Raw genomic sequence first — 27,362 nt, 5'->3', positions numbered from 1 at the left:
GGGATAAAAAGAAATAGAATAGAGTAGAGTAGAGTAGAGTAGAGTAGAGTAGAGTAGAGTAGAGTAGAATATTCTTTATTGGCCAAGTGTGATTGGACACACAAGGAATTTGTCTCCTTTAATAATAATAAGCTACTTTACGCAGAGCATATAAAAGGAGTAAGAACTCATGAGCCAAAGACATTAAATGCATAAGAAAAATAAAAGGAAAAATAGTTTACACTAATGCCATTCATTATATGTCTCTATATGTCTCCAGTCTTGTAAATTCTACATGCTTCCATTTTATTTATATCTGCTTCATATACTGCCTTTTGTTCTTTAGATTTTTCATATTATTCTTTTTGCAGATCTCAAATCTGTATAAACATGACTGTTGATCTTTCCTTCCATTCTCACCACCCATTTATTTTTTCTTCATGTTTGTTTTGCACTTTGATCTTCATTCACTCTGCATATGATCAGTTTAATGAATATTGTTTCTACAGTCACTAATTTTTGTAATCTGTTTATCTTCCTGATCAATCAGACTTGATCCCATCATTTCCTGTTTTATCCCACAGATTTTAAGTACTCCATTCCTTGCATTCTATTTAACTTTATGTTTTTCCACTTCCCCAAAGTGAACAGAAACATGCTGTTCTAAGGAGCCATTTTACCTTTTTTGACAAATATGCTTTTCTTACAATAGTTAGTGTTCTTCCCTTCCCTTTCTAATCTCCAAATTAGATTATTCCACATGCAAAACCTCTCTTTACCCTTACATTCTCCACTTTTGTCTTTCTGTTCATTCCTTTGCCATGTATAAATATAAGAAGACTTGTGCTTAAACCATGTATATAAAATATGCAGTTCTTTTTCTTATTTTTTTCTTATCTCTTTGAATGGCCCATTCACCTTTTCTGCATTTTTTCTCATTTAACAGAATATTTTTCCTTTAGGTCTAATTTACTGAGAATGTTGCAAATCTGTTTCCCAAATTAATCTCTAGTTGTCCCATTGTCACCAGTCACTGGAGTGTAATGTGCAATATGTTCAATTATCGCCAACTATTGACTTGTATTTTGATACTTTCCCATAGTAATGCAGATGATGATGATGCCAATTCATACTTTCAGGCAAAAAAATATCTCTTTCATTCATTATTAAACCTGTACCTTTGCTTCCTTGCATATATTCATCAATTCCACACCACAGTATCAGACTGCCGTCTTTCAAATCTATTATATCGTTCCACTTTCTCTTCTTTTCACAAACACATTTTTCCAATCCCCTTGTTTGCTAATTTATGCTCTTTATGATTCACTCCGCTGTTCTTCCAAGTTGTGATTTTCACGTGCCATAGACATTGCTGGATATGCCATCATGGCTTTGGTCAATTGAGGCTTTCACATACTGCTTTTTTGTAAGATAGAAAAAATACAAATTGTGTCACTAGCCTTTATTGCACCCGTCCTCCATGCAGTATTACATTCTATTTCTAAGAATACTGCTGGTTAATTTGGGTACATTTTGACATGTATGCTACAACAAAATCAAAACCCAATTTGAACTTCAAAGACACTTATGCTATTCAAAGCAGTCTGTGATATCTAATCTGTATCTACCTTGCCAGTTAACATTGCCTACATCCTACCAGTTAAAGACATTGAGGGCTTTGGATCATAGGTCAAGCGTATGATGTTAACATTAGTTGATGTTCTTTATGATCTTTATTCTTATGGCTGTCTGCGTATCTATAAGCACAATTATGTGTGTTCAGGCAGTACTCCCCAAAACATCAAGGTTTTATTTATAAAAAGTATGCTAGGAACAGTATTGTTTCCATTTTAATGTGAGGACACATTCGGACAACAGATTAATCACTGCTCATTCAGAAAAGTGGAGATCATACGACCAAGACCTTTAACTCACTTCCATTCCCTTTCTTCACCTCAAATAGAACCATCTCTCTCTTCTTGTCAGTCCCAAGCCCAGAAACAAGACAGTGAAATCCAATTGAGTCCTGTTAGAAATTATAACCACAGATGCTAACTGAACACTGCCATCTATAGGCTGAATAATTCTGTAGTTGTTACAATACAAAATATATTCTAACCTGTATTCCAAAAAGTTCAATCCTTTATTTGCTTACCCCTAATAGACAGAATCTTGCCAAACTAAAGCTATAACTTTACACGTTACTAGATATATCCTGAAAGATTCTAGGGCAGTGTTTCCCAAACTTGACAATTTTAAGGCATGAGGACTTCAACTCCCAGAATTCCACAGCCAGCAACGCTGGCTGTGGAATTCTGGGAGTTGAAGTCCACATGCCTTAAAATTGTCAAGTTTGGGAAACACTGTTCTAGGGTATGGCTACCCTGAATTGTTTACCGCTTCCCCCGTTCAGCTTGGAACTGCACAGTCTTTTGATCCAGGTCTTTTTGTGGGAACACTCTCAGTTGACAAAATCCTCCCCTGCTGTTGCTGCAACAAGTGCACATTCTTATTCATATGCAGCCTAATATTTCTCTACCTCATTATTTCCTTATTCTACCAAACTTTGTTTTCCTCAAGTTTTTCTGTGGGAAAAGGAACAACATTCATACGTATGAAGATTCAGTGCAATACACTATCCGTTTAATGAGAGCAGCAATGAGGAAATGATTTCTTGGTTTGAAGCTGTAGCTTGCCCTAAAGGTTTCATTAGCTAATCATGATCTTCCATAGAAACTGAGATTGGAGTAATTGCCCTAGGAACCACATCTTATAGTTGCTTCGTATGACCTGAATGTCCCAAGTGTAGTTGTCCTGCAAGTCTTTCCTGTCATGGAGGACTGTTGAAGAATGCCCAAATTTCTGGGCTCTATAAAAATGGCAGTTGTAGCACTACAAAGGCTTAGAGATTAATTCAACTCCTAGGATCCCTCTTTGGAAATACATTGGTGGGAACATACACCACAGGTGCCATCTAAAATCTTGATTCTTGGCTCCTTCCCATTCCTAGTGAAATTATGCTCCACTATAGGACAGGATAGGGGCGCGATGGCTCAGTAGTTAAGACGCTGAGCTTGTCAGCTGGAAAGCCAACAGCCTGGGTTTGAGACCTGAACACTGTGCAAAGGGGTGAGCTCCTGTTACTTGCCCCTGCTCCTGTCAACCTAGCAGTTGGAAAGCATGCAAATGCGAGTAGATAAATGGGTACTGCTTTGGCAGGAAAAGTTACTGCATTCCATGTTTTCATGTTGGTTACATGATGATGGAAACATCTCTCAAAGGATGCAGGCTGCCTAGGCTAAGAATTGGAGATTAGCACCACTCCCTTGCGTTGATCACAACTGGATAGGGCAGTGGTGGCGAACCTATGGCACAGATGCCAGAGGTGGCACTCAGAGCCCTCTCTGTGGGCACGCGCGCTGTTGCCCCAGTCCTAGGTCTTCAGCTGGGTTTTATAAAACCTTTTTGCTTTAGGCCTCTGCCGACGTGTGCAAAAAAAAAAAGGTTCAATCAATCAATTTCAACTTCTCGCAAGAAAAAAAGGTCTTGCAAAGTTGGAATTGATTGATTGAACTTTTTAGTCCCACCCAGTTTGCCATTACCACCATAGGCACGCCCACCCAATGACCACACCCAGCTAATGGGCCACACCCACCCAGCATCCAAAGATGCATAAGTGGATTTTGGGTTGCAGTTTGGGCACTCGATCTCTAAAAGGTTTGCCATCACTGGGATAGGGGAAACCTTTAAACCTTTAGACAGGATATTTGGGTCATTGCTACTTCTGACCACTGGATGGCAGCACCTACTTGGCCTTTGCACATTCAAGTGTTGCTACTTGAATGTTTCTGACCATTAGATAGCCTGCTTTCCACTGAACAAATGTAACCTTTCTCATGTTAGAACATTTTCCAGAATCTCAAGCCGATAGCAACAGAGTGTTTGGCCACTGCCACTAAGTTAAAAATTAGAAATTTTACTACCGCACTGCAATTTCATAGTTCTTCAAGGTAGCATTGATTACTAATGGAGTCAAGTCAAAGACTTTACATAGGACGTTTCTGTATTTCTTTTTTTTTATTATTCATTAACATTATTCAAAATAAAGCATCCAGTGACAAATGCCAACAATAATAGCACGAGGCAAAGAAAAAAAAGAAAACGAACAGTGTACAATCTTTCTTCCTGGTGCTCTTCCTCAGTGTCAGTCAGTCCACTGTAAGATAAAGGCCTCCTTGTTGAAGATTGTGGACCAATATCTACCATGCTGATTTAGCATGGGTGGGTGGTTTTTTCCAATATAGTGTCAGGAAAGAAAGGCTGGTCTGAAATCACCCAGCCATGCTCAAAGAAGGCATAGAACTTTGTCTCCCTGCTCTTTCTTCATCATCATCATCTTCTTCTTCTTCTTCTTCTTCTTCTTCTTCTTCTTCTTCTTCTTCTTCTTCTTCTTCTTCTTCTTCTTCTTCTTCTTCTTCTTCTTCTTCTTCTTCTTCTTCTTCTTCTTCTTCTTCTTCTTCTTCTCCTTCTCCTTCTCCTTCTCCTTCTCCTTCTCCTCCTCCTCCTCCTCCTTCTCCTCCTCCTCCTCCTCCTCCCCCTCCTCCTTCTTCTTCCATATCCATTATCGACCTTAACCACTACATTACTCTGGTTCTCAATATTTTCATTTAGTTGCTCTTACTAGTTTAAAACCATATTTCAATGCATATAAATCCTGTTGGGGAGGGAATAGGGCCAGGCATATACCTGGGGATAGGGTCTTCAAAAGCATGGATTAAAATAGCTTCTAATCAACAGCCTCCTTCCTTACTTATGGATAGAGTGGATCATGGAGTAGGACCTCTGTAGACGTTCAGAAGCACTTTGGAGAACCTAGTCCCTGATACAACCCAGAGTTACGCTATAAAGAGTTTTATAGCACTTTACATTGGGCCTGGAAGGTTACCAGTAGTCAATGTAGTGGGGCAAGAATAGGCATTATATTGCATTGTTGACGTTCACCTGTCAGCATTCTACAGTACAGGCTACTACATTATGTACCATTTAAAACCTATTTTCAAAGGGTCTCATGGAGAGCAGATTGCAGCAGCTGAGGAATGTGGTGATGAGTGAATGAATATTTGTTGTTGGGACTTGTTTATCCTTTGGAACTAGTGCTCCAGCCTAAGCTTGGCAGTGGGGCCACCATCTTCTGTTTTAGCGTTGAGGAGAACTTACAAATCATACTATCACTGGAAACATTGTATCTGGGCAGCCCAAATATATATACATGAATGGTGATTCTATCTTGCTAGTAGTTAATTTGAACATATTTTGCTCTTAACAACATCCATAGCATTACTGCCCCAGCTTGGAAGACAACATATAGCTGAATATCAACCTAGTAATCTCATCCCAAATCAACTGACAACTGTACCTGGTTATTATATGCTATACACTATTCTCTCTCTCTCTCTCTGTCTCTCTCTCTCTCTCTCTCTCTCTTCTCCCTCCCTCCCTCCCTCCCTCCCTCCCTCCCCTCTCTCTCTCTCTCTCTCTCTCTCTCTCTCTGTGTGTGTGTTAACTAGCATGGGAAAAAGGCCCTGAGTCCTATTGGACAACTATATGCTCAACTATTTCTCCCTTAATGACTGTTGACTAGAAGTGCCCACTCAGGGAGTGGAATTACCAGTAAAAGATGCTTCATGTCTTTGAAGGTGTCCAGAAGAATATTGTGGCTGATGTTATTGAATGTTAGTGAGAGATATAAAAAGACCAGAAGTCCTAATGAAAGTCATCTACCATTTGGAGCATGGTGATGATTAAAATGTGGGTCAGTCAACAGTAACTAAGTTTAAACATGCTTGAGATAAACACATGTCCATCAAAAATTAAATAAATAAATTACAAATTTTAAAAAACCTTCAAAGGGCAGACTTGATGCACCACTAGGTCTTGTTCTGCTGTCAGTTTTCTTATGTTTCTATAAACCTGCATGTCCAATTATTTGTAATTTGCATTAGAGAGAATGCAATGCATTGTATAGGTAAATGTGTTCCCACTTTCTGCAGGGGCCTTACAGATGAATCTGAGATTCTGAAATTCTTGCAACATGGCACATTGGTGGGGCTCCTTCCTGTCCCTCATCCCATCTTGATCCGCAAATACCAGGCTAATTCTGGCACTGCTATGTGGTTCCGTACTTACATGTGGGGAGTTATATATCTGAGGTAAGCTAGCAGGATTCTATCCAATTTCATCTTACTTGCCATTAGTATGCTGAATGAGAACATTCTTTGAGCCGGAAGTATTAGCCTGGGGTTTAGCTTGGTCTTTAAATTCAGTGGTTAGAGTCACAGGATATCCTTAAACTAGAAGGATGCAGTTAATTCACTGAATTTAATTTGCATTACTTTCGTGCTGCTGGTTTATATAATATACAATATATATTACTTTTTCTTCAAATTCTGTGATTCTAATGCAGGAGTGTCAAACTCAATTTTATTGAGAGCCACATCAGCATTATGGTTGCCCTCAAAGGGCCAGTTGCTGTCCCCTTCCCTCCCTGAGGCTTGGCCCACAGAAGCCTCTCCTCTCCTATCCCCCTTTCTCCCTGAGGCTTGCTCCACTGACATCTCTCCTCTCCTCCCTATCACCTTCTCTCCCCCCTCACTCCTCCTCCTTCCCAGCAAAACCCCTCTTTTTGCATCCTCCCCTCCCCCATGCGTTCACTCACTGCCCGGCTGGCCTTTTCATGCAGCGCTCATCAGCTGGAGTTGCATGAGCTGATTGGGCAGCCCCACAGCTCCAGCTGACTCTTCCCCCAAAGACTGTGTATGGCTGCTGGCCATCCCTGAGGCTACAGGAAGCCCCGATCAGCTAGAGCAGTGGTGGTGAACCTATGGCACAGGTGCCAGAGGCGGCACTCAGAGCCCTCTCTGTGGGCATGCGTGCTGTCGCCCCAGTCCTAGGCCTTCAGTTGGGTTTTATAAAACCTTTTCACTTTAGGCCTCCGCCGCAGTGTGCAAAAAAAAAAAGTTCAGTCAATTTCAACTTCTTGCGGGAAAAAAAAGATCTTGCAAAGTTGGAATTGATTGATTGAACTTTTTAGTCCCACCCAGTCTGCCATTACCACCGCAGCCACGTCCACCCAATGGGCCACACCCATCTGGCACTCAACGATGCGTAAGTGGGTTTTGGGTTGCAGTTTGGGCACTCAGTCTCTAAAAGGTTCCCCATCACTGAGCTAGAGCCATGTATACCGATCCCAGGGCCTCAGCAGAGCCCCAGCAACACCGCAGCTCCAGCTGACTCTCCCCCAGGCCTGTCTGGCGCTGCTGTCATTTCAGCTCCCCCCCCCTACATACTCAATGACCTTCTCCTACTAGTCTGCTTGTGGGCCAGATCTAAACACATCACGGGCCGGATCTGGCCCGCGGGCCTCGAGTTTGACATGCCTGTTCTAATGTGTTCAGATTCTGTATAGCAGGGGTCTTCAAACGTGGCCTTTTTATGACTTGTGGACTTCAACTCCCAGAATTCCTCAGCCAGTGTGCCTGGCTGAGGAATTCTGGGAGTTGAAGTCCACAAGTCATAAAAGGGCCACGTTTGAAGACCCCTGCTGTATAGGGAGTGACATTTCTTTTTTAATAAACTAAATTTGATGTTTTATAAAATGTGACCAAACTTTTTTTACTCACTGAAGTTAAGATGCATTTGAGGCCGAAATGAATTAGGATCTGAACACTTGAAAAAAAAAATACAGTTAGTCCTCGATTTACAACCACAATTAAGCCGAACATTTCCATTGCTAAGTAAAACAATTTTTTAAATAACATTTTATTAAGTTGTAAAGTAAAATACAAAATACAAAGCAAATAGTAGGACACAATGAGGAGAAAAAAGGGAGAAGAAAGGGAGGGGAAAAAAAAAAAGAGATTGACGTCTGACTTCCCCTGTTGCAGCAGAATAAAGCATTAACGTTGAGCCTCAACTTTTTACTTTTTCACAATAGTAAAAACTAGCCATTTCTGCAACAACAAATCAATCTAATCAGTGAAACCCAGAATCAAAGTTTCATTTTTTTTCCACCTCAAGCACAAAGTCCAGAAACGGTCTCCATGTAAGACAATTGTTAAGTGAGTTTTGCCTCAGTATAGGATCTTTCTTGCCACAGTTGTTAAGTGAATCACTGCAGTTTTTTAGTAACACGGTTGTTAAGTAAATTTGGCTTCCCCAATGACTTTGCTTGCCAGAAGGTTGCAAAAGATGACCCCGGGATACTGCAACAATCATAAATATGAGCCAGTTGTCTGAATTTTGATCATGTGACCATGGAGATGCTGCAACGATTGTAAGTGTGAAAAAAGGTCACAAGTCATTTTTTTCAGCACCGTTGTAGCTTTGAACTGTCACTAAAAGAATGGTTGTAAGAAGAGGACAACCTGTCAAAATGAAATTTTAAAATTATTACTAGATGCTAAAAATAAAAAGGGTAACTGTTTTTCACCAGCCCTGTAATATTGGATTTAAATGCATTTAAACTGAAAGAGAAATTATATGCTTGTTATTTCCTCTCTCGTCTGGGCTAAAGTCTCAATCTGTACTGGAATTTAATTAGAGGATGTACATTGAAGTGCAGAATTGTTCCATTCAATTAATATGTAACTTGTTCCTACTTCATTTTATTTGGCTTTAAACCTGAATCTTAAGATTGTTTTGCCATCTTGTTTTTGTTTTAATTTATTTTTGTAGTATTTGCTGAAATCAGTGCATAAATTTAAATTGAAAACGAAGTTGAAGTTTGGAATGCCATCATAGGTGATTTCTTAGTTAGAAAATCATGTATGGTATCTTTGCTGTCTTCTAATTTAAAAATCAACTCCCATGTAAATGATATTCAGGTGATGGGAGGATGACATTTACAGTATTGGTTACATCAGAAGTCTTCAAACTTGGCAACTTTAAGACTTATGGACTTCAACTCCCAGAATTCCTGGCTGAGGAATTCTGGGAGTTGAAGTCCACAAGTCTTAAAGTTGCCAGGTTTGAAGACCCCTAGAGTTACATGTTCAGGAATATGGAGATAAACTTGAAGAAGGCATGCAAGAACAATTACATAACCATCTGCTTAGCCCTGGGAAGAAAGAGAGGGTGAGAACAGAATGCTGGATTAAGATAGATTTTGTCTGATCCAGGACATTTATATTTATTTTTTATTTATTTGTATCCTGCCTTTATTATTTTCAAAATAATTCAAAGAGGTGAACATATCCAATACACTATCCTCCATTTCCTCCACAACAACATCCCTGTGAGGTGACTTGGGCTGAAAGAGAGTGACTGGGCCTAAGTCACCCAGCTAGCTTTTATGCCTAAGGCAGAACTGGAACTCATGGTCTCCTGCTTTCTAGCCTGATTACTCTCATGGACATTATACATTTTAAAGACTACATTAGTGCTAAGAAATATAGATTACAAATGAATTTGAAGAATTCAAATAGCATAAAATGTCATTAGAAATAGCTGTCTATTAAATAGCTTCTTTCTCTATATCACTGGGTCTATTGATTTTGCCTGATTGCACATGTTAAAAAGTGCTGGAAACATACTGGTTTTCCCGGTTCCACCCTGACATTTATGTTATGTACAAGGGAATGAATATCTGTTTCTCTTTAGGAATGTGGATCCTCCTATCTGGTATGACACAGATGTAAAGCTGTTCGAAATTCAGCGCGTTTGAGGAACGGAACTTGCCTCCGGTTGAGCAGAAACACAGGAAACAAGGATCTTGCTGTGTGCTTGTTCATCACAGCTCTTTCTTCATTTCACTGCCTCCTGCATGTTTCTAGAGGACAATCACAGCCATTTTCCCTCCACTTTTAAAACTCAGCAGCCCTTCCTAACTTTGTCCACCCCCAAGAAAAGGAGTGTAGAAAAGTTGTTGGAGAAATGGCCATTGCTAGGAATCAAACTGAAAACCTAACAAGAGCTTATCAGACCTTCCCCATGCTTTTTGGTGCAATTTTGAATTTGACTAGTGCTAGAGAAGCCATCTTTTCACTCCCTAGTCAGATTCAGCCTTCATGTAGAAAGACAGTGAATGTAAAGAATTAGAAAGTGGACCAGTGAAGAAAGCGCAACTGCAGGAAGTAGCTTTGTGGCTCTTTTCCAAAGAATGTAGGCTCTCAGCCCTTCCTTTCCAATCCTCTGTTCCCATGCCCCTCCCCCACTGTTTTATTGCATCATATGGGGATGAGAAGGAGTTTCCTTTAGGACAGGGGTCTTCAAACTTGGCCCTTTTATGACTTGTGGACTTCAACTTCCAGAATTCCTCAGAGTGCCTGGCTGAGAAATTCTGGGAGTTGAAATCCACAAGTCATAAAAGGGCCAAGTTTGAAGACCCCTGCTTTAGGAGATGACTGTTGACCCAACAGTCTACTTATTTATATTATTTCAGGATAACATTTTGGTTTTGTTCGCTTTCCCCTGTCAAAGAAAATGTGTTTAATTTCTTTGTCCTGATATTGTAATGGAACATTCAAATTCCGTTTTTGTTTGTTTTCCTAACCTTGTAGGAACTCCTTTTAAATATGGATATGTGTCTTGAATATATTTCACATTTTAAAATTGGTGTTTATTGCAAGAATTGTCTCTGGGAAAAATATTGTGGGACATTTTGAGAGATGAGGAAACGGCTTGAGCATATGCTATTTTCAGGGATTTAGAAATTATTGTTTGGTGTTTTTTTTTTAATGTATTGAAATGAGCAGTCAGACTGCTGGAATGGAGTTTTATTCTCTAGAAAGTCACATAATATGGTTTGTATTCTAAGTTGGTTAATTAAACTATAATTGATTTAATGTACAACAAATTCTCCTGCTTATAAATTTTCAGCAGCGTATTAGTGTGTGTTTTGCTCAACACTAAAGATGGCAAGTATGTTATCTCCTTCTTGCCAGTTTTTATTTGAGCCCTAGACAGAGAAATAGGAGAGGCTGTTTTGCAGAGCCCTTTCTTTTTATAAAATCTTGTCTTTTTCATACGTGACATTAAACAAATATTGTCACCTTGTTGCAAAGGAAAGTGCAACTTAAACTTGTAAAATTAATTCTAATGCAGTTTAGTTTTTTTTCTGCTCAAGAACATTTTCTTGTTTTTTATTACATTAAAGTGAGCAATTTGTAGATATGAACTAGGTGCCGTTGGAGATTAGTTTGATGAAAGGATAAATAAGATCACTTTATTCCTTTTTGACATTTTTCCCTTTGACATTTATCATGTCATGTCCTGCTCATTAACAAAAGCCTCCTGCTGTTTAATTCTTATTACATGCCGATTGAAAGAATGAAGATTATATTTTCCTTTGAATGTCTTTGGCAATGCCCAGTTAAAGTTCTGATCAATTGCACCATATTTGTATCTCACTACAAAGTAAAGATTCTTGTTAGTAAACACTGATCCATGTCTTTCACCTGTATACATGAATGCTCCCATATATGTGTGTATGAACATTTCTGTGACGCTCCGGCATTTTGTTGTATATTAATGTTTTTTTTTGTGAATTTATCTTGACTTTTTCTTTCTTTAGAATTGCATCTCTGCTCTTTGTTCCCTGAAGAATCAAAATTGCACTATAAACTATTTACTTTACATATGAAGATAAAATTATCTTAAATGCTTTAGCTGGCTTTATCTATATCACAAGAGGTTTATTAGCTTATTTGTGTTACTGTTTGATTTATGATGCTGTGGCATTCTTTGCAACATGTACCTTTCCATTAAAGGCACGGCTGCAGAGGAGCTCTTGGATCAATATTTTATTGTTCATGTTACACTAGCACATTTGCTAATGAGAAGAAGGGGACAGGTGGCCTGTACCCCAGATTCTAGAAGAGTTTGTGGAATTAAAATGTACAAAATAAATGTACCTTCAAAGCAACATGAAATTTAAGGAAATTGACGTGAATTTGCCAGTTGTTGTGAGTGAGGAATGTGAGACTTCTTTTTTCAGAATTTGAAAGAAATATTTAGATTCTGGGTAACCAGTTGGTCTAAGAGCCACGGCTCGCGTATCTGCTTCAAACTGCACCGGTCTTTATTGCCAGAGCACTAACTTTTCTCTGCTTTTCCTCAAAACCACCAACTTTCAGTAAGTTTCTTGGCTCGCGTATCTGCTTCAAACTGCACTGGTCTTTATTGCCAGAGCACTAACTTTTCTCTGCTTTTTCCTCAAAACCCACCAACTTTCAGTAAGTTCCTTGGATAGGACCTTGGGTTTCGACCTGGGAAGAATGGGACAACTTTTTAAGAATGCTAACTTACTCGATTCTTATTTCCTCTGGCAACTTTAATTGATACAAAACAGAACAAAACTAGCCAAAATGCAAAATTCCAACCCTTAACAACGTTTGTTCTTTGGTGTTTGGGCCAGCTGACTCTTTGGAGCAGAGGTTTTCTGAATGGAGCTGAATAAACTTCCTGCAGCCTATTTTGGCTTACTTTTCTAAAGTAAGAGATGTGAGAAAGCCAAGCCCTGGACTCTATCTTAGTAACTTTGAAATGATTTATTTTACAGGAGAGCAATAAAATAAGAAATGTTTACACTTCCACCTGCTACCTCTTATCAAAGAGAAAGGTTTAGTTATTACTAAAAGGTAGATTGATTGCAAAGCTTGGATCAGTTTTAATCCCTTATATAATCAAACATCTACAATAACCTAGAGGCGGTTTTTCAATGCAGTCTGTTTTTTTGTATCCTGAACTCTGAGCAAACAATTAAGAGTAGTGGCCCTGAAGCTTTTGGGCACCAGGGACCGGTTCCATGGAGAAAGGTTTTTCCATGGACTGGAGGGGGTGTGGTTTTGCATGCTGCCTGCATGCCATGGATGGGGCTTCGCTTGTTTGTGTGGACCGGTTGCTGGCATGCTGCAGACCAGTGCCGGTCCATGGATCGGGGGTTGGGGACCCCTGAATTGGAGCACATGTAGTAAAGTTTAGCTGGAAAGTTTAGCTAATTATCATTTTTAAGAGGTTGGAAGTTTCTCCACAGTTCTGCTTCTGCATATTTCAATAATTAAATTAGTATTTCTGATCAGATCCTGAACCTGATATTTTACTCTGCTTTAATATATTTATTCCTGCTTCGGTTTTAATTATTTATATATTTGGTGTGCAAGATAAAAAAATGAAAACAGGATTATTCCTGACCTGGCTTAACTCAAAATTTGTATGATCCTGGTCTAACAACATAGCCTTGGAAGAAGCAATCATTTCATCATGGTGTGGGGATCATCTGAGTAAGGCTGTCTAGTGCAGGGCAAGACTATCCAAGTGTAAATGGGACTATTGGCGTGGTATGGAATCCTAAACAAAGTTGCTTGTCGATTTGTAAGGAGAGAGCCTTGCTCTTTTCACACTTTTTATCATTTAATAAAAAAAAATTGCTATAGATCCAAGTTATAAAATTTGAATTCTCCCAAGGTATATCAGAAATCCACTTGAGATGTTTTCTTATTATCTGCTTGATATCAAAGTTATGTTTCAGTCTTCCTAAATATTACATTTATTGCCTCCGCTGATGCAAAATATAAGGCCAGTTGTCACAAACATATCTAGAATGGCTTTGTATTATCACATACATATGAATGACACAATCTTTGTGCTTTGATCATAGATGTAAATAGGTGCCACACCTGGGATATTTTCATGCCATTTCAAAAGACATTGATAGAAATGTCCTTAACTTAAAAGTGCTCCGTTTCTTAGTCTCTTCCCAATGATTCAGCCATATCCAAGGATTGTTGCAGTAATAAAAAATGACCATTTTACCCAAGGGATTGCCATTCTCGACATAGTTTACTTCTCTTTCAAATGTGACATTAGACTTGTATTCTTAAGGTTAATAATTGTTCAGCGTCACTGTAATTAGATTTTGTAAGTAATGTGTACAGAACAAATCAATCCTATTAAGAGCTATTAAGGAGAAATGAACCTTCAATGATTAATGGACTACTTACCGACAAGATCAGAGTATTTTTTCTGATTAAAGAATTATTCAAAATGATATCACAAATCATTTGTGGTCTTTGTAATCACATTTGTAGCAAAATAAAAACAGCAATATGAGAAAATTTAGATTGCTTCAGGCAGAGCGATAGACCTCCAGAAGATCACCAACAGAATGCATTCGGTAGAACACACCCAACGGGAGCCCAAAGTTGACAATGGCAAACCAGGTGGAATAGCCATAAAATGATTTCTCTATTCCATTCTCAAACACTGGATGTGCTCCAAATGATGGCATAATCCACAGCTGGAAAGGGGATATAAAAATAGAACAGGATCAGAAAAAAGTGTTTCTCTGATTGGTGGGATGTGGATATGTGTGTTTACTATTAAAAACATGGTCATTTTATCTTAATTTTTGGTAGTATTTCCTAGTTTCTCCACTTCCGGTGAGTGAAAATCTTAACAACCTTGGTTCTTGTGCTACACAAAGAAAAAATCTGAACAAGTTTTTGTTCATTTGTGTTCACTATGCAATTTCCATGCCTAATTCATGGTTCAGGCGTTTCCCTTAGTAACTTTCCTTTTCCTCATGTTTTTGTTCTGCATCCTTAGCCATTTTTCTTGCCTCAAAAAAAAAAAACATTATGGAGAGAAAGTTAGAAATCCTGCATAATAATTTTAATTGATAATGTCAAAAGCCTTTCGCTGTCTTCTGTGCTAGGTTATTTTGATGGGGAAAAAAACCATTGATCCTTTGATGGATGCTGATCCATACTTTATATTAAGGTCTAGCCAAATTTGTCCATTGTTGACAATGGTGCTTGAAAACATATGGCAGAATTAGAAAGCTAGAGTTTCCCAAATATTTCGGACTACCTTTTTAACCAAACTTGGTCACAGTGCCATTGGTCAGAGATTTCAATAGAATAGTCATTCAAAACATCTCTAGTACCTTAGGCTATACTTTCAATTGTTATGTCATTTATATAAGTACTCACAATGATATTGCACATGATCAGGAAGCTGGAGATCTCCTTCAGAGCTCTTCTTTTCCAATTCAGATGCCTGTAGGCCTGGATGTAAGTCCACGAAACACTCTGTTTTTCCTGTCTTGTCTCTAAGTTATCCATGTTTGGGGAGCTGTTTTCACATTTCTCTCTTTCACTTTTGTCTGTCTCCTCACCAGCAGGGGATGGGACAGGTTCTTCACAGAGATGGGATAGAGCCCTATCTTCATTAGGCAGAACTTGGGAGGAGGGAGGCCCTTGAGTGGAATGTGCAGCAAGTTGAGAGTCCTCACTCATCAGTAATGGTTGCCTGTGGAGGCCCTCAATGATGAAGATATTCTGGGAAATGTGTTGAATGATGAGGCTTATTGAATAGGCTAGAATGATGCTGTTCAACATGCTTATTGGATGGGTGACCACAATGGCTACAATGGAAAAATACGAGATGGCGATTTGGCCTAAGGCTGTTCCCATGAGCAGGATGACATCAAGGCTTCTGGTTGGATTTTTCAGAGTATCCAGCTCTCTTTCTTCTAAAGCATGGACAACAGTTCCAGCCAAAGCCCCCACAGTCATTGCAGGCAATAAACAAATGTAGTAGGAATAATACAGTATGAATGACATATAGGTAGGGAAAGAACTGGTGGCTTGGATTTGATATATCATGAAAGTGCAAATACCGATAATTATTGCAGCGATACCAAGCAAAGGCCCCCAGATGATGCCATGGAGTTTGAATCTAGGCTGGATTCCAGAGGTATGGCTCTGGGTTATGCGCCGGCCCACGTTCTTCCACATGACATACAGCATGGAGCAACAAATCAAACAGTATTCTGTATTGAAGGGATATAACAAAATATATCCTTTTTGGAAGATCTTGCAGGTGGTCTTGTTTGAGTCCTTGCAGGAGAACGTCAAATTAGCTGAGCAAGATAGGGAAAATGGAGGATTATGCAGAAGATAGATATGAGATTTCCAGATTACAAGATTTGCTTGGAACAAAATGCATAAAGTTATAATATGTAAACACCTAGGCCGAATAAGGAATTTTCTCAGACTTTGGTGCTACTATCATAGAAGACAGAAGAACCTATCCTTGACAATGATTATGAATTTTGTTTAAATCAGTAGGTGAGTATGGTATTGTCTTTTTTCTGTTGAGTAGTGAAATGCTGAACCTGAAGGTCCAGCATACACCAAGTAATCAATTGGTTTATCATGCTACCAATTTGAATCAATATCAGGAAGCTTTAGATTATTTCTTTCCTATGTACTAATGGCTGGATTTTTTATGCAGCATCCATTAAGTGTGCATGTAAAATGGGAAGGGGATGGCTGGAGCACCCCATTTGAATGTGCGCTCACATTGCACACATGTTCAAAAGAGGTGGAACTTGTATTCCAATTCTTCATCTTTCATCTTGCTGATTGGTCTCTGTCTGTCTGTCTGTCTGTCTCTCTTTCTCTCTCTCTCTCTCTCTCTCACACACACACACACACACATGGAGACACACACACACACACACACACACACACACACACAGGGAGAGAGAGAGAGAGAGAGAGAGAGAGAGAGAGAGAGAGAGAGAGAGAGAGAGAGAGAGAGAGAGAGAGAGAGGATGCCATAGCCTGCTTAATCTTGGTGTGGCAAAGATTAAGGCAAAGACCAGGATTTATAAACCATAGAAACAACCCCTTATGCCAAAATCAACACATATTGCGATTTAACATGAAATATAAAGACAGTTTTTGAAATGCATGGGATGGAATTCTTTGCTCTAGGATACATATAGGAAGAAAATGTCAATTTCATTGGAATTAATTTATAACAGAAAATGACCCTTGCCTTTATATCTTTGTAGAGACTGGTTAAATTCTGATTCAATTTGTCTGTGAACTGTATCATTGGCCACTGCTAAAAGCCATAACAGGAGGTTAGTGGACAAGGTCAGCATTAGCCCATATCTGCCAAAGAAGGAAAACACACTTTTTAAATAATCTTCTCCATTGATCTTTATGAAACAAGTTGTATTACACTGATTTGCTGAATATTCTCTTTTTCCATACTTGTGCAGTATGAAAATCAGCACATCAGTAGCTGAATTGGAGACTTCCAAGTGACAGCTACACAAGAATTAAATAGCTGAGTTAGAATGAGAATACAGTTTTACCTAAAATACCATCCCACTCCAGAAGATTGCCTTTCAATATAGAGACAATCCTGAGAGCTGCAGGTAATCATCATAAGAAGAAATAGTGTGTGTTTATGTGTGCCAGGTTTGTGGAATTCTTTGCCACCCCTCAAGAGCAGTTCCACTCTGGGTCACAAGGCAGAGAAAAAAGTAAGGGAAGAGGTCTTAGAATGAAGCAGATAGTGATGGGGGATTTTTTTTCTATGTGTGTGTGTGTGTGTGTGTGTGTGTGTGTGTGTGTGTGTATATATATATATATATATATATATATATATATATATATATATATATATATATATATGTTTTTTGAGGTTTTCGCGGGTGTTTGTATGTAGGTCTTTGGTTATTCGGGTTTTCTCCCGTGTACAATTGGAAGTGTCTTGGTGACATTTTGACGAAGTCCCATTCGTCATCTTTAGGCTGGTGTTTTCGGCTTTGTGCTCCTAGAAGCATGAAGCCGAAAACACCAGCTTGAAGACGAGGAATGGGACTTCGTCGAAACGTTGCCAAGACACTTCCAATTGTACGTGGGAGAAAACCCGAATAACCAAAGACCTACACACACACACACACACACACACACACACACACACACGTCCTTAATGGTTATAAAAATACGAATCCCGGGCATATTTGTTCAATGATGCAATCTTCGATCTTCGGGAAGAGTATACTCCAGTTATTTATTGTTAAAACAACATTTAAAACAATAAAAACAGTTATATACAAGATTAAAACAACTTAGCTTTCGCTGGTCCTCTGCCAGCGTCCTGGCAGCACAAGGATGACGGAGCAGAAAAATACAATGTTAGAGTGCAAAAAAGAGAGGGCGGAACAGTTAAGGCAGTCACAGGCAATCAGGAAGAGTGGCCCTGTCACGAGGGCAATGAGTAGGCAATTGGATCAGCAAGGGGACATATATATATATATGGATGAAATATACTTTTTCTTAGTCACTGCAAACAGTAACATACAAGGTATTGCTCCCATTTGCTCAAAAGCTGTCTATGCTTGCTGCTTCTATTTCCCTACCTGGTGAGGTTGTGCTGAACCTGGATACAGTCTTTTGCATGACACCATATAAAGTAAGTCTGAAAGGAAAGCAGAGAGTAAACGTAGGTGTGAAGCATGGAAACACATCTATGCAACAACGTGTACAATAGTTTGTAAGGGAAAGGGTTCAATTCTTGCATTCTTGGTCAAGAAAAAACAGTATTGCAGGGACGAAAAGCTATTTCTCAGTATGCTATAGCCAAGGCTTAAGCGACAAGATACTTCTCATGTTCTCCATTTGTTCTCCAGAGATGCTTGTTTAGAGCTTATGGGACCAGAGCTACAACCACATACCATGAGTTGCACTGGTTACCCTGGCTAATAAGAAATATGCTTTATATCCTTCATCTCCAGATAGAATAATCCCGACGTCTCATTTCTCCATGTCTATTGAGCATCTTGGAGTAGCAGGAGGCAAAAGGATAAGGGAGCAACGCCTGGGGGGGGGTGTTTGCTCTTTTCCTTCTTTGTAAAGATGCCCTGGACGCGTAAATGAAGGCATTGCAATTTCCCCTGAAGCCATTTACTGGCAATGCTAGCATATGCTGTATACACATAGTGGCTATCAGGTTCAGTTAATCTCTGAGTTAGTCTTCTGAGTTAGGAGCAAATGCCTTTCCTCCAATGGTTATCCTTTCTATACACTCTATTTAGGAACCTGTAGTAAAGCAGATCTATTACCTGAATGCAGATGAAGAGTATTTGTATGGATGGGAACAAGATTTCCATTTGTGATTCGCTCTGAATGTAGATAATGTCATACCCAATTCGGAAACTGTGCAAGGCAACGCTGCATACTCCAAACAATATTAAAGACCCTATATGGACATACAAAAGTTCATTAACAACAAAGCAGTTACATTTATCAATATCACATGCACAAATAACATATTTAGAAAGTGAAAAGCAGATCAAATAAAGCAAATAATTTTTCAGTTTTGCCAGAGTCTACAGTATCTATACAAAAGGTGCCGAATGTGTGGTCTGTACGCTGGGTGATGTTTCTGTGTCACCATATATCTTTCCAGTAGTGTTTGGAAACTATAAGATGTAGCTTTGGTTGAAAAGGTTGCTCACTTCTGCCTTAATGTTACAAATAATCAGTTACAGTATTGTGAGAAAGATATAGGGCAGCAATACTTACCTCTAATCCAAATAGCCCCTGCATGGGCATCCTGATACAAGATGGCATGTGGTTTCCTTCTAGTGAACAGTAAGTAATATGCTATCCAGCTCAAGGATAGGATCTTGAGGATGGATAGGAAAATCCAGACATCTCTCAATGTAATGGCTACTTTGTTGAAAATCATGCTACATATGAATGCACTGCCAAGAAACACAACATTCATGGCTAGAAGTCCAGAGAAGAGCTGCCCAGTCTTCCGGGCCTGCTTGTCACAAGGTAACAATGATGAGCAATGTTGGTGAAGCCACGACTTCTCATAATGGATCTTCCAGGACTCTGGCTGTGTAGTCAACAATTCATCTCCAGTTTCTTCAAGTTGGTGTTCCTCCTGAATTATCTCTTTCCTGTCCATGACAATTGGTTGATAAATGTACTGCTTCTGGAATTCTTTATCTATGGTATTAAACAAAGTTGAGATATACTGAAGACTTAGATGTAGGTCCTGAATACCCAACATGGCATCTGTAGACCTCCCTTGATAGTGATGAGGTTCCTTGTGTCACCAATTTTTGGGGAGATGGGGCATATGTAAGTTTGTTTAATTAAAACAAATAAGTGCCAAGATCTCTCACTGAGAAAATGTCATTGAGTCTGCATGGTTGGCTAGCTAGATCAAATAAATAAATACATGCTGAACATTTCAATAATTTCCGGTATAATATCCTGATCCATCCTCCAGTGAGGATCATTTCTGTCTGAAGCTGTATTGTTTGCTGCAGAAGCAGCACTGAATCAATGTGAATCATTTGAATCATTTCATGTGATCTCCGACGTTATCTCATTAGAGGAGACAGTTCTGCCTTCCAGGTCCTAATTATTCTACCAAAACATTTTTACATAAAAAGGGACGGATACAAAACAGGTGCCTTTCAATAGCAGTTTGAACTAGAAAGGAGGAATGCAAACATGGAGAACACAAACATTCTAATATTTTTTTTAAGATGGGGAAGAGATGTGTGTTATAGATGCAAACCAAGAGGGAATAATAAGGTCGAAGTGGTTGAAACAACATTGATTGATCACTGACTGTTTTGAACTGGAATTGGAAGGGTGGGGATGGGAAGGAATTATAAAGACTGGTCAATTGGAAGTGATGTAAAATCCCAAGAATTCTTGGGAGACCCACTAATTCTCTGGAAGCGTTCGTAGAGAAAATTGACATGATAGGCAGATGAAGCCCAGAGCTCTGCTTAGAGTTCTGTGCCCATCTGTCTAGAAAAGAGATACATGTAAGCTGAAGTGGTAGACAGCACTCCAACATGTCAAGTTGTGGAGCAACACCACTAGTTTGTTTCCTAGTAAGCTGATATTTTGTAGAAAGAAGTATGAACTTGAAGAGTCCAAAACTTGTTTGCAAATTTCCTAAAGTGCCTATACTGAGGTAGGATTAGGAGATTACTGTCATGGTCATGAGATCAAAAAGCTTCCCCCAAGAACAAAAACTTGAATTACTCATATGTATGAAGAAATAGTAAGAATGCTTGAAATGTGTACAAAATCAACCATTTCATAATCACCTCAGGCTATGACCGGTATGTGTCTTTACTTGAAGAAAAAAAGTTGCTACCAGCCTCATCTGCTTGTCCAATTATGGAACGTTTGACTTTGTAAAAAGTTGAGTATGTGAGAACTTTCTCAGTCGAAGTTTGATAGGCTGAATTCAAACATTATTAAACCATGTGTTATAACCATAGTTTTTAAATAAGTTGCAGCAGGTGACTTTCTACATGATATTAAGTACAAACTACGATTTAATACCTATAGTAGAGAATATATATAGCTCAGGTTGAACTATGGATCACACTAGCTAAATATTTATTGCACACAAATAAATTGCACGTTACAGATGAACACAGTATATGAACCCAGACAATACGAATTATGACTTTTGATTCTATTTTGCTTGTGGATCAAGGAATCATGAAAAAAAGTATCCATAAATTAGCATAATACCTGAACTCAATCTATTGAAGAGAAAAAGGGTTTGGAGGTTTTCATTTCCCATGTGGGCTGTACTACTGACTTTTTAAGTATTTTATGTAACTTTTCAATCATATTCTCAATGATTTACAATAACTTATTAAAATATAAATTAAAAAATAACAACTAAACTCAGAGGATTATAAAATTACAGAACTTTTATCTCTGTCTAATGCATTTACCAAAGTATTAGTTTTCTCTGTTCCTCTGTTGTTTTGCTTAAACATCAAAACATTTCTGTTCCATAAAAATATTCTCAAGTACAAGTTTAATGTCTTTCAATAAATAGCAATATAATATAAGCAAGTTTGGAGAAGCAAAGAAGATTGTGTTAAAGTCAGAGTTGTGAATTCTTCCTCATGCTGGTCCTGCTCAAGTATGTTGGAATAGAAGATGTCCCCAACCTCTTTGGGCTGCTGTGTTCATTTGGAGGTTTGAGAATGAGAATGTGTTGTGTTGCACTTCTGCAGTGTAATAAAACATGGGAATCAAATGGAAGTTGCAAAGCAGCTCAACTGGCTCTGTACTAGATATACTCGGATGGCACAGAGTTCATAGAATATAGGAAGGAACATTGGAAGTCCTCTAATCCAATTTCTTGCCAAAGGAAGGAATCCTTAGAACTTCCCAAACAAATGGTTATATCCATCCTTGCTTGAAAACCTCCATGAATTGAGAAGACAGCCTGTTCCACTTCTTCACGGCTCTTACTGTCATGAAATTCTTCATTCTTTCAATTTTGGATCTCTCTCTGTTTTGAGTTCTACCCTCAATACTATGAAGAATAAATCCACACCTTCTTCTCTGGGACAGCCCTTCAAATATTGGAAGACTACTATTGTGTCTCCCCTTAGACTTTTTTAAAGGCTAAACATACGCCATTTTTTTAATCCTTCTTCACATCAGGCTATTCCCAATTGTAGGGGAATTTACATTTTATCTTTTTACCAATACCCGATTGGAAAGTACCTATACAAATGCAGCATTCATGGTCATTTTGTTGCAAGTCGTACCAGCATATTTGGAAAGACAGTTACAAGCGGCAGTGAAAAAACTTTGTTTTATTGCTTCTCAATAAAGTAAAGTGGTAATAAATATCCAGCCATCCGGTGTTATCTTTCTCTTTCAGGCTATTTTGTCTTACCACTTCTCCTTAAGCATTTCCCACCATTTTTGGGTTCCCTCTTTTTCATTCCAAGCTTTTCATTTGCTTTTTGCTTTCTTTGCTAAGTGGTTGTAACAGAACAAAAACCACTAAATGATAATAATACTTTGATCCGCCTTCTGAAAGCCCTGAACATTCTATGTAACATGTATTCAGACAAAAACTCTGCCAAGGGCATTGCAGCCTATCCTTGCAATCTGCTAGAGGCCTCCTCTAATGTAAATGCCACTGGATTCTATGGGGAGCTTGTTTCTGGGGAAAAGGGGTATGCCATTGCAGCCTAAGTCACTGAAGCCTGAAAGCAAATGCAGAAGAGGATTAGAGCTGGGGCAACAAATGGAAAAGCACCCTCTGGTAAATGATTTGCAGATTGCCAGAATTGAGAGTTAATGCATTGCTGTACTAGCATAACATAATTCTTGGCAAATGAAAAAATAAGGAACAGAAAAGAGTCTTAAATGCCAGCAAAGAAAAATAATTATTAAACAGGCCAGACAAATTTCAGAAGGACACTTTTTTCAGGGGTACTTGCATCAGAATTTATTAATACAATAAAGTGATTTGCTTGGGACTTTTTAACTCTTTGATTTTTATCCTCCCTCCCTTCCTTCACTTCCTTCCTTCCTTCCTTCCTTCCTTCCTTCCTTCCTTCCTTCCTTCCTTCCTTCCTTTCCTCCCTCCCTCCCTCCCTCTCTCCCACATGGACAAGATCCCTCATTCACTTTTACTTGGGATGAGAGTTGGTGCCAAGACATCTCAGGCCATAATTTTCTATTTTGCATTAAATCAAAGGCCAGAGATACATATCTGTTTAAGATGCTTTGCTTTTTTTTAAAAAAAAATAATAATTAAAGGTTATTTTTGAATGCCAACATAAATGTCAACAATTGCTATGCTGAAATTTCTCTAGTCTCTTTTTTAAATTAAAGAAAATACATTTTGCAATTTGTTGCTGCACATTTAAATTTCTGAAAGAACCCTGACAAATTTATCAATTTGTGTACAATAACCACCGTTATGTGTCCAAATTAATTTTTCTTTTATTAAATATAATTTTATTAAATATTTTAAAGGAAGATAAAACTGATACAAACTACTGTAAAATACGAAAAAGAAAAGGAAAAACAAAGGGTCAAAGAAAAAGTTAAAAATACAAGAAAAAAGTAATAGAAAAATAGGGGGAAAAATAAACTACTTCAAGGTTATTGTACTATGGAAAGATTTGGCACTATCCACAATGAAGGAACAACTAGTGAAATCTGAATCACAACTCTTCCATGTTTTTCTTCTCATACCTTTCAGGTCATTCAAACATGCAAAATAACATTCACTCTTTTAAAAAAAACCTTCTACCTCTATTTTGCTCAGTGTAGGATGAAGAGGGCGTGTAGGAAAAAGGGGCATCTCCTGGAGCCACCCTGTTATAATTATGCAGAAGATAGACTTCAGCAGCTCTGTGCTTGGTTTTTGCCCTTGAGTAACAACTAACAAAAACAAATAACAATAACAAATTGCACCATCAAAATATCAGTGATAGACAGTTGCTCTTCCAGTTTTTTTTTCCAGCACCATTAATACTGCATGCAGATGGAGGTGTTATTATTGTAAACCAGCTAATCCAAAAACCAAAAAGGAAAAAAGGAAAGAAAAGGAAAAAGAAAAGGGCACAGGCAGCTTTGGCGTTATATAGCCCATTGATGCCATACTCACTTAAGTATGGAGCTATGAATGACACCTCCATTTCCAAATCTATACATCTTTAAACACATATCAACCACAAAGGTACTTTAGATGCTGAAGTTTCACCACAATCTGCATATGATATTTTGCCTTTGGCTAGACTTGAGGATACGCCTGACCTTGAGCCCATGAGGGTTGAGGAAATAGATAAATAGTATTAAAAAAAAATAAGGCGCTGTATCCAGGGTCACCGCATTAAGCCTTTTGTTTAAGACTTTAAACCACGCCTTCTGGCCAAAGGCCCAGATCCATTTAAGGTATATTTCCATTGTTAACAACACTCATGTGTGTTGGGTTGCTTTAAGCTATTGTTTCTTGAAGGAGTCACTAGAGATCCCAAATTGCCTGAGTTGCTAGAGTATGTGTGTTTGAGTGCTGTGTGGGGAGGGATTATTTACGATTCCTAAATACTGATCAGAAATCCTCAGATCATATTTCCAAACAATCATTACAAGAGATTTTTCTTTTTGTCATTAAAGTCCCAGGAATTGAATATTCTTGGGATCTCCAGCCTTCAGCAAAGGGTGGAGAGCAGAAAATGTAAGATTTCTATACTTGCTCTTCTTACCTCAGGACTGGTGGCTTAGCTGCAGTCTCTGCGGGAAAAGGATCAGAAATGAATCTTCCAGAGAAACTGAATTAACAAAAAGAATCCCCCCCCCCTTTAAAATGCCATTTCTTCTCTAGGATGGAAATGTTCTTTCTTCTCAGAAGAATTGAGAAGTCGTCACCGGCATGCAGAGTTGCCAATGGAAAGTGTAGTTTGCATTGATTTTTTCTCTCTGTTGACTTAGGGGATAGTCTTGTCATTATATTAATTATTAGGCGGAGAGGTTCATTAGCTTGGGAAAGCCCAACCAATGGGAATCAAGTGCTTTCCTTTGCACCTGCCTGGTCAATTCCTGTCAACAGGCTTTGGACACAGCTCAGAACATGCTGAGCAGAAAGCTGCAGGCTTTCTTGACGAAAGGCCCCAAAGCTGCAGTTTTATAGCCACCCAAGGCTCCAGAAATGGCCCCACTTTGGTAAACTGGATAAAGTACTATAAGTCTGTTAAGACCTGCACAGCTACTTTCTTGCTTTTGTCAGTTATTTCATTTGTCTGGCATGTCATTTTCTGTAACCCCAAACCCAGAGAGATTGATCAAAATAGTGGAAGTTTTCTCAGTCCCATCAAGAATGGAGATTGCCAGATGAGGGTGATTCTGGGCATAAAATAAGAACAGAGCTTACCAAGGTTCTAGACTAAATTTGGGATATACTGTTTAAGTTAAAGTTCATTTCATCTGAGGTATTTCAGGGCCAAACATGTGGTTGGAAATGTATATAACAACACTAATAACAGCAACATCAAATTAATAGCGAAGCAATGTCAAATGTGGAACACGAAAAATGTAAAAAAAAATCTCAGCAGCCTCTCCTGAGTGCTGTTCAGAAATGTTGAACTACAATTCCCAGCATTCCCTGCTCAAATTTTTGGGTCACCCTTGCAGTATGAACTTCCCTTTAGAATATCAGGATCATGTCCAAGAGCCAATCAATAGTTTAGCAAATACAATTTCTAAGTTGCTTCCAAAGATAGCATATCCTGCAATATACCAATCAATTCTGGACATCAAAAAAGCATGATTTTATCTGCCGGCTGATTTAAGAAGAAGGCAGCTGATGCAGCAGCTTCAGCTAGCAATGCTAGAGCAGTGTTTATGGCGCACTGAGGAATTCTGGGAATTGAAGTCCACACATCTTAAAAGTTGCTGAGGATGAGAAACACTGCACTGGAGCTTATTCTGCATATGTCAATTAGTCTTGGACAAAGCTGGTATCAGGAACAATCCCAACCCATGAAGCCAATTCTTCTGAGAGGAGAAGAAGAGGGCTGATCTCTCCACCTTAAATAGACAAACCACAGACCAGATTAGCTACTCTATTGTGTCAAAATTTAATTTTGATTTTGCTTCCATCTTCCAGTCTATTTCCAGTTCAAGATTTTGGTTCAGCTATTTTTGGATGGGTCATCTATATGCCTCCATAGAGTGCTAATAGCAGCATGTTCATCTGGCTGTTACAGAGTTGGGCATAATATATGTGGGAAGAATACATGTTTTTCTTTGTTGAAAGACAGCAACCACTCTTAGTGGGAGGTAGATGTAGAGATCTGAAAGCTGGATCTATGCCTTGTGCAAGGTCCTGCCTCAGCTATCTTCTCAAAAAAGCATGACTCTTGAAACAAGTGTTATTTCAAAAAGAACCTTTACTGAGAGAAAGTGATTGCCGAGAAGCCAGGCAGAATCTGAAGTTCCCACATGAATCATTAGGCTAATTTCCCCTTGTTCAAACCCCACCCCAATGCCCCAGTCCATCAGGAGCCAATCTGCTGGTGTGAAGGTATTATGGGAACTCTGAGGCAAGAAGGTGATAACAAGTTGTCTTCTTGGCACCACAACCTTGGTACCAGGCTGAAACTAGCCAGAAAGAAGTCTATCCAGATGGCCATGATGGCCCATTCCCCCCTCCCTATTTCCCATACAGATATATCAAAGTGAAAGCAGTGAATTCTTAAATCCCCAAGTAAAAGTCCCTCTCCCCTTGGAATGGCAGTGTTCCGACAGGGACCATACAGCCTTGCATCATTTGATAAAATTTCATAATTGGAAAAGATGCTACCAGATTCCTAGATGAATCTTCTTGGATGTTAAGAACAAAATGTTTTGTTCTTCTTCCTCAAGGAAGAAAACAGTCCAGTTGCCTTTTGGGGGGTAGAAGCACTGTTGAGACTACTAGATTCTTGCCACCAAAGACTAACACGAATGTCCTCCTACAATGTCAGACTGGGATTAGGAACATATTAGGTGCAAAGCTTGGCTATGCCTCAGATTAAATCCAGTCATTTTGGCTTTTATCATGTTGCCTGGATTTCGCCAAGGAAGGAAAAGTGGAAATGAATCAGCTAGTTTTTTTTTCCAGTTTCACCATGAGGCAATCCTCTTACAGAAATTGGTCATAGTGACTGAAAGAGCATTAATCTTGCCAATCATCATCGTTTCCTCCTGCTGATGAGTTACCTTTGGAGG

General features: G+C 38.8%; 2 protein-coding genes across 3 annotated transcripts in view; one reads left to right on the top strand and one right to left on the bottom strand.

Annotated features, from left to right (window-relative positions):
- Nucleotides 1–11,760, top strand: part of HID1 (HID1 domain containing) — a 57,643-nt gene extending 45,883 nt beyond the window's left edge. Inside the window, exons 18-19 of the mRNA XM_039342893.1 lie at nt 6,030–6,188; nt 9,637–11,760. Of these exons, the coding sequence (XP_039198827.1) occupies nt 6,030–6,188; nt 9,637–9,700 (223 nt within the window). The 3' untranslated portion in view covers nt 9,701–11,760. The remainder of the gene's footprint in view (nt 1–6,029; nt 6,189–9,636) is intronic.
- Nucleotides 8,349–25,084, bottom strand: OTOP3 (otopetrin 3). Of its 2 annotated transcripts, XR_005556639.1 has the most exons (8): nt 24,860–25,084; nt 19,365–19,799; nt 18,902–19,038; nt 18,200–18,258; nt 16,822–16,940; nt 14,967–15,898; nt 13,977–14,272; nt 8,349–8,402 (listed from the first exon to the last, which is right to left on the bottom strand). XR_005556639.1 is itself a non-coding variant. In XM_039342894.1 (7 exons), the coding sequence occupies exons 2-7, from the start codon at nt 19,756–19,758 to the stop codon at nt 14,102–14,104; spliced, it is 1,812 nt and encodes a 603-aa protein (XP_039198828.1). In that variant the 5' UTR covers nt 19,759–19,799; nt 24,860–25,084; the 3' UTR covers nt 11,509–14,101. The 2 variants fall into 2 exon arrangements, 1 of the variants encoding a protein (XP_039198828.1); XM_039342894.1 differs by lacking the exon at nt 8,349–8,402 and having other exon boundaries at nt 11,509–14,272.
- Between the last annotated feature and the right edge of the window lie 2,278 nt (nt 25,085–27,362).

Source organism: Crotalus tigris, unplaced genomic scaffold (genome assembly GCF_016545835.1).
Source record: "Crotalus tigris isolate CLP2741 ecotype Arizona unplaced genomic scaffold, ASM1654583v1 scf7180000017814.3102382, whole genome shotgun sequence".
In the NCBI taxonomy this organism is placed as follows: domain Eukaryota; kingdom Metazoa; phylum Chordata; class Lepidosauria; order Squamata; family Viperidae; genus Crotalus; species Crotalus tigris.
Note: the sequence above shows the minus strand (reverse complement) of the source record. Positions and strands in the feature narration are given on the sequence as shown.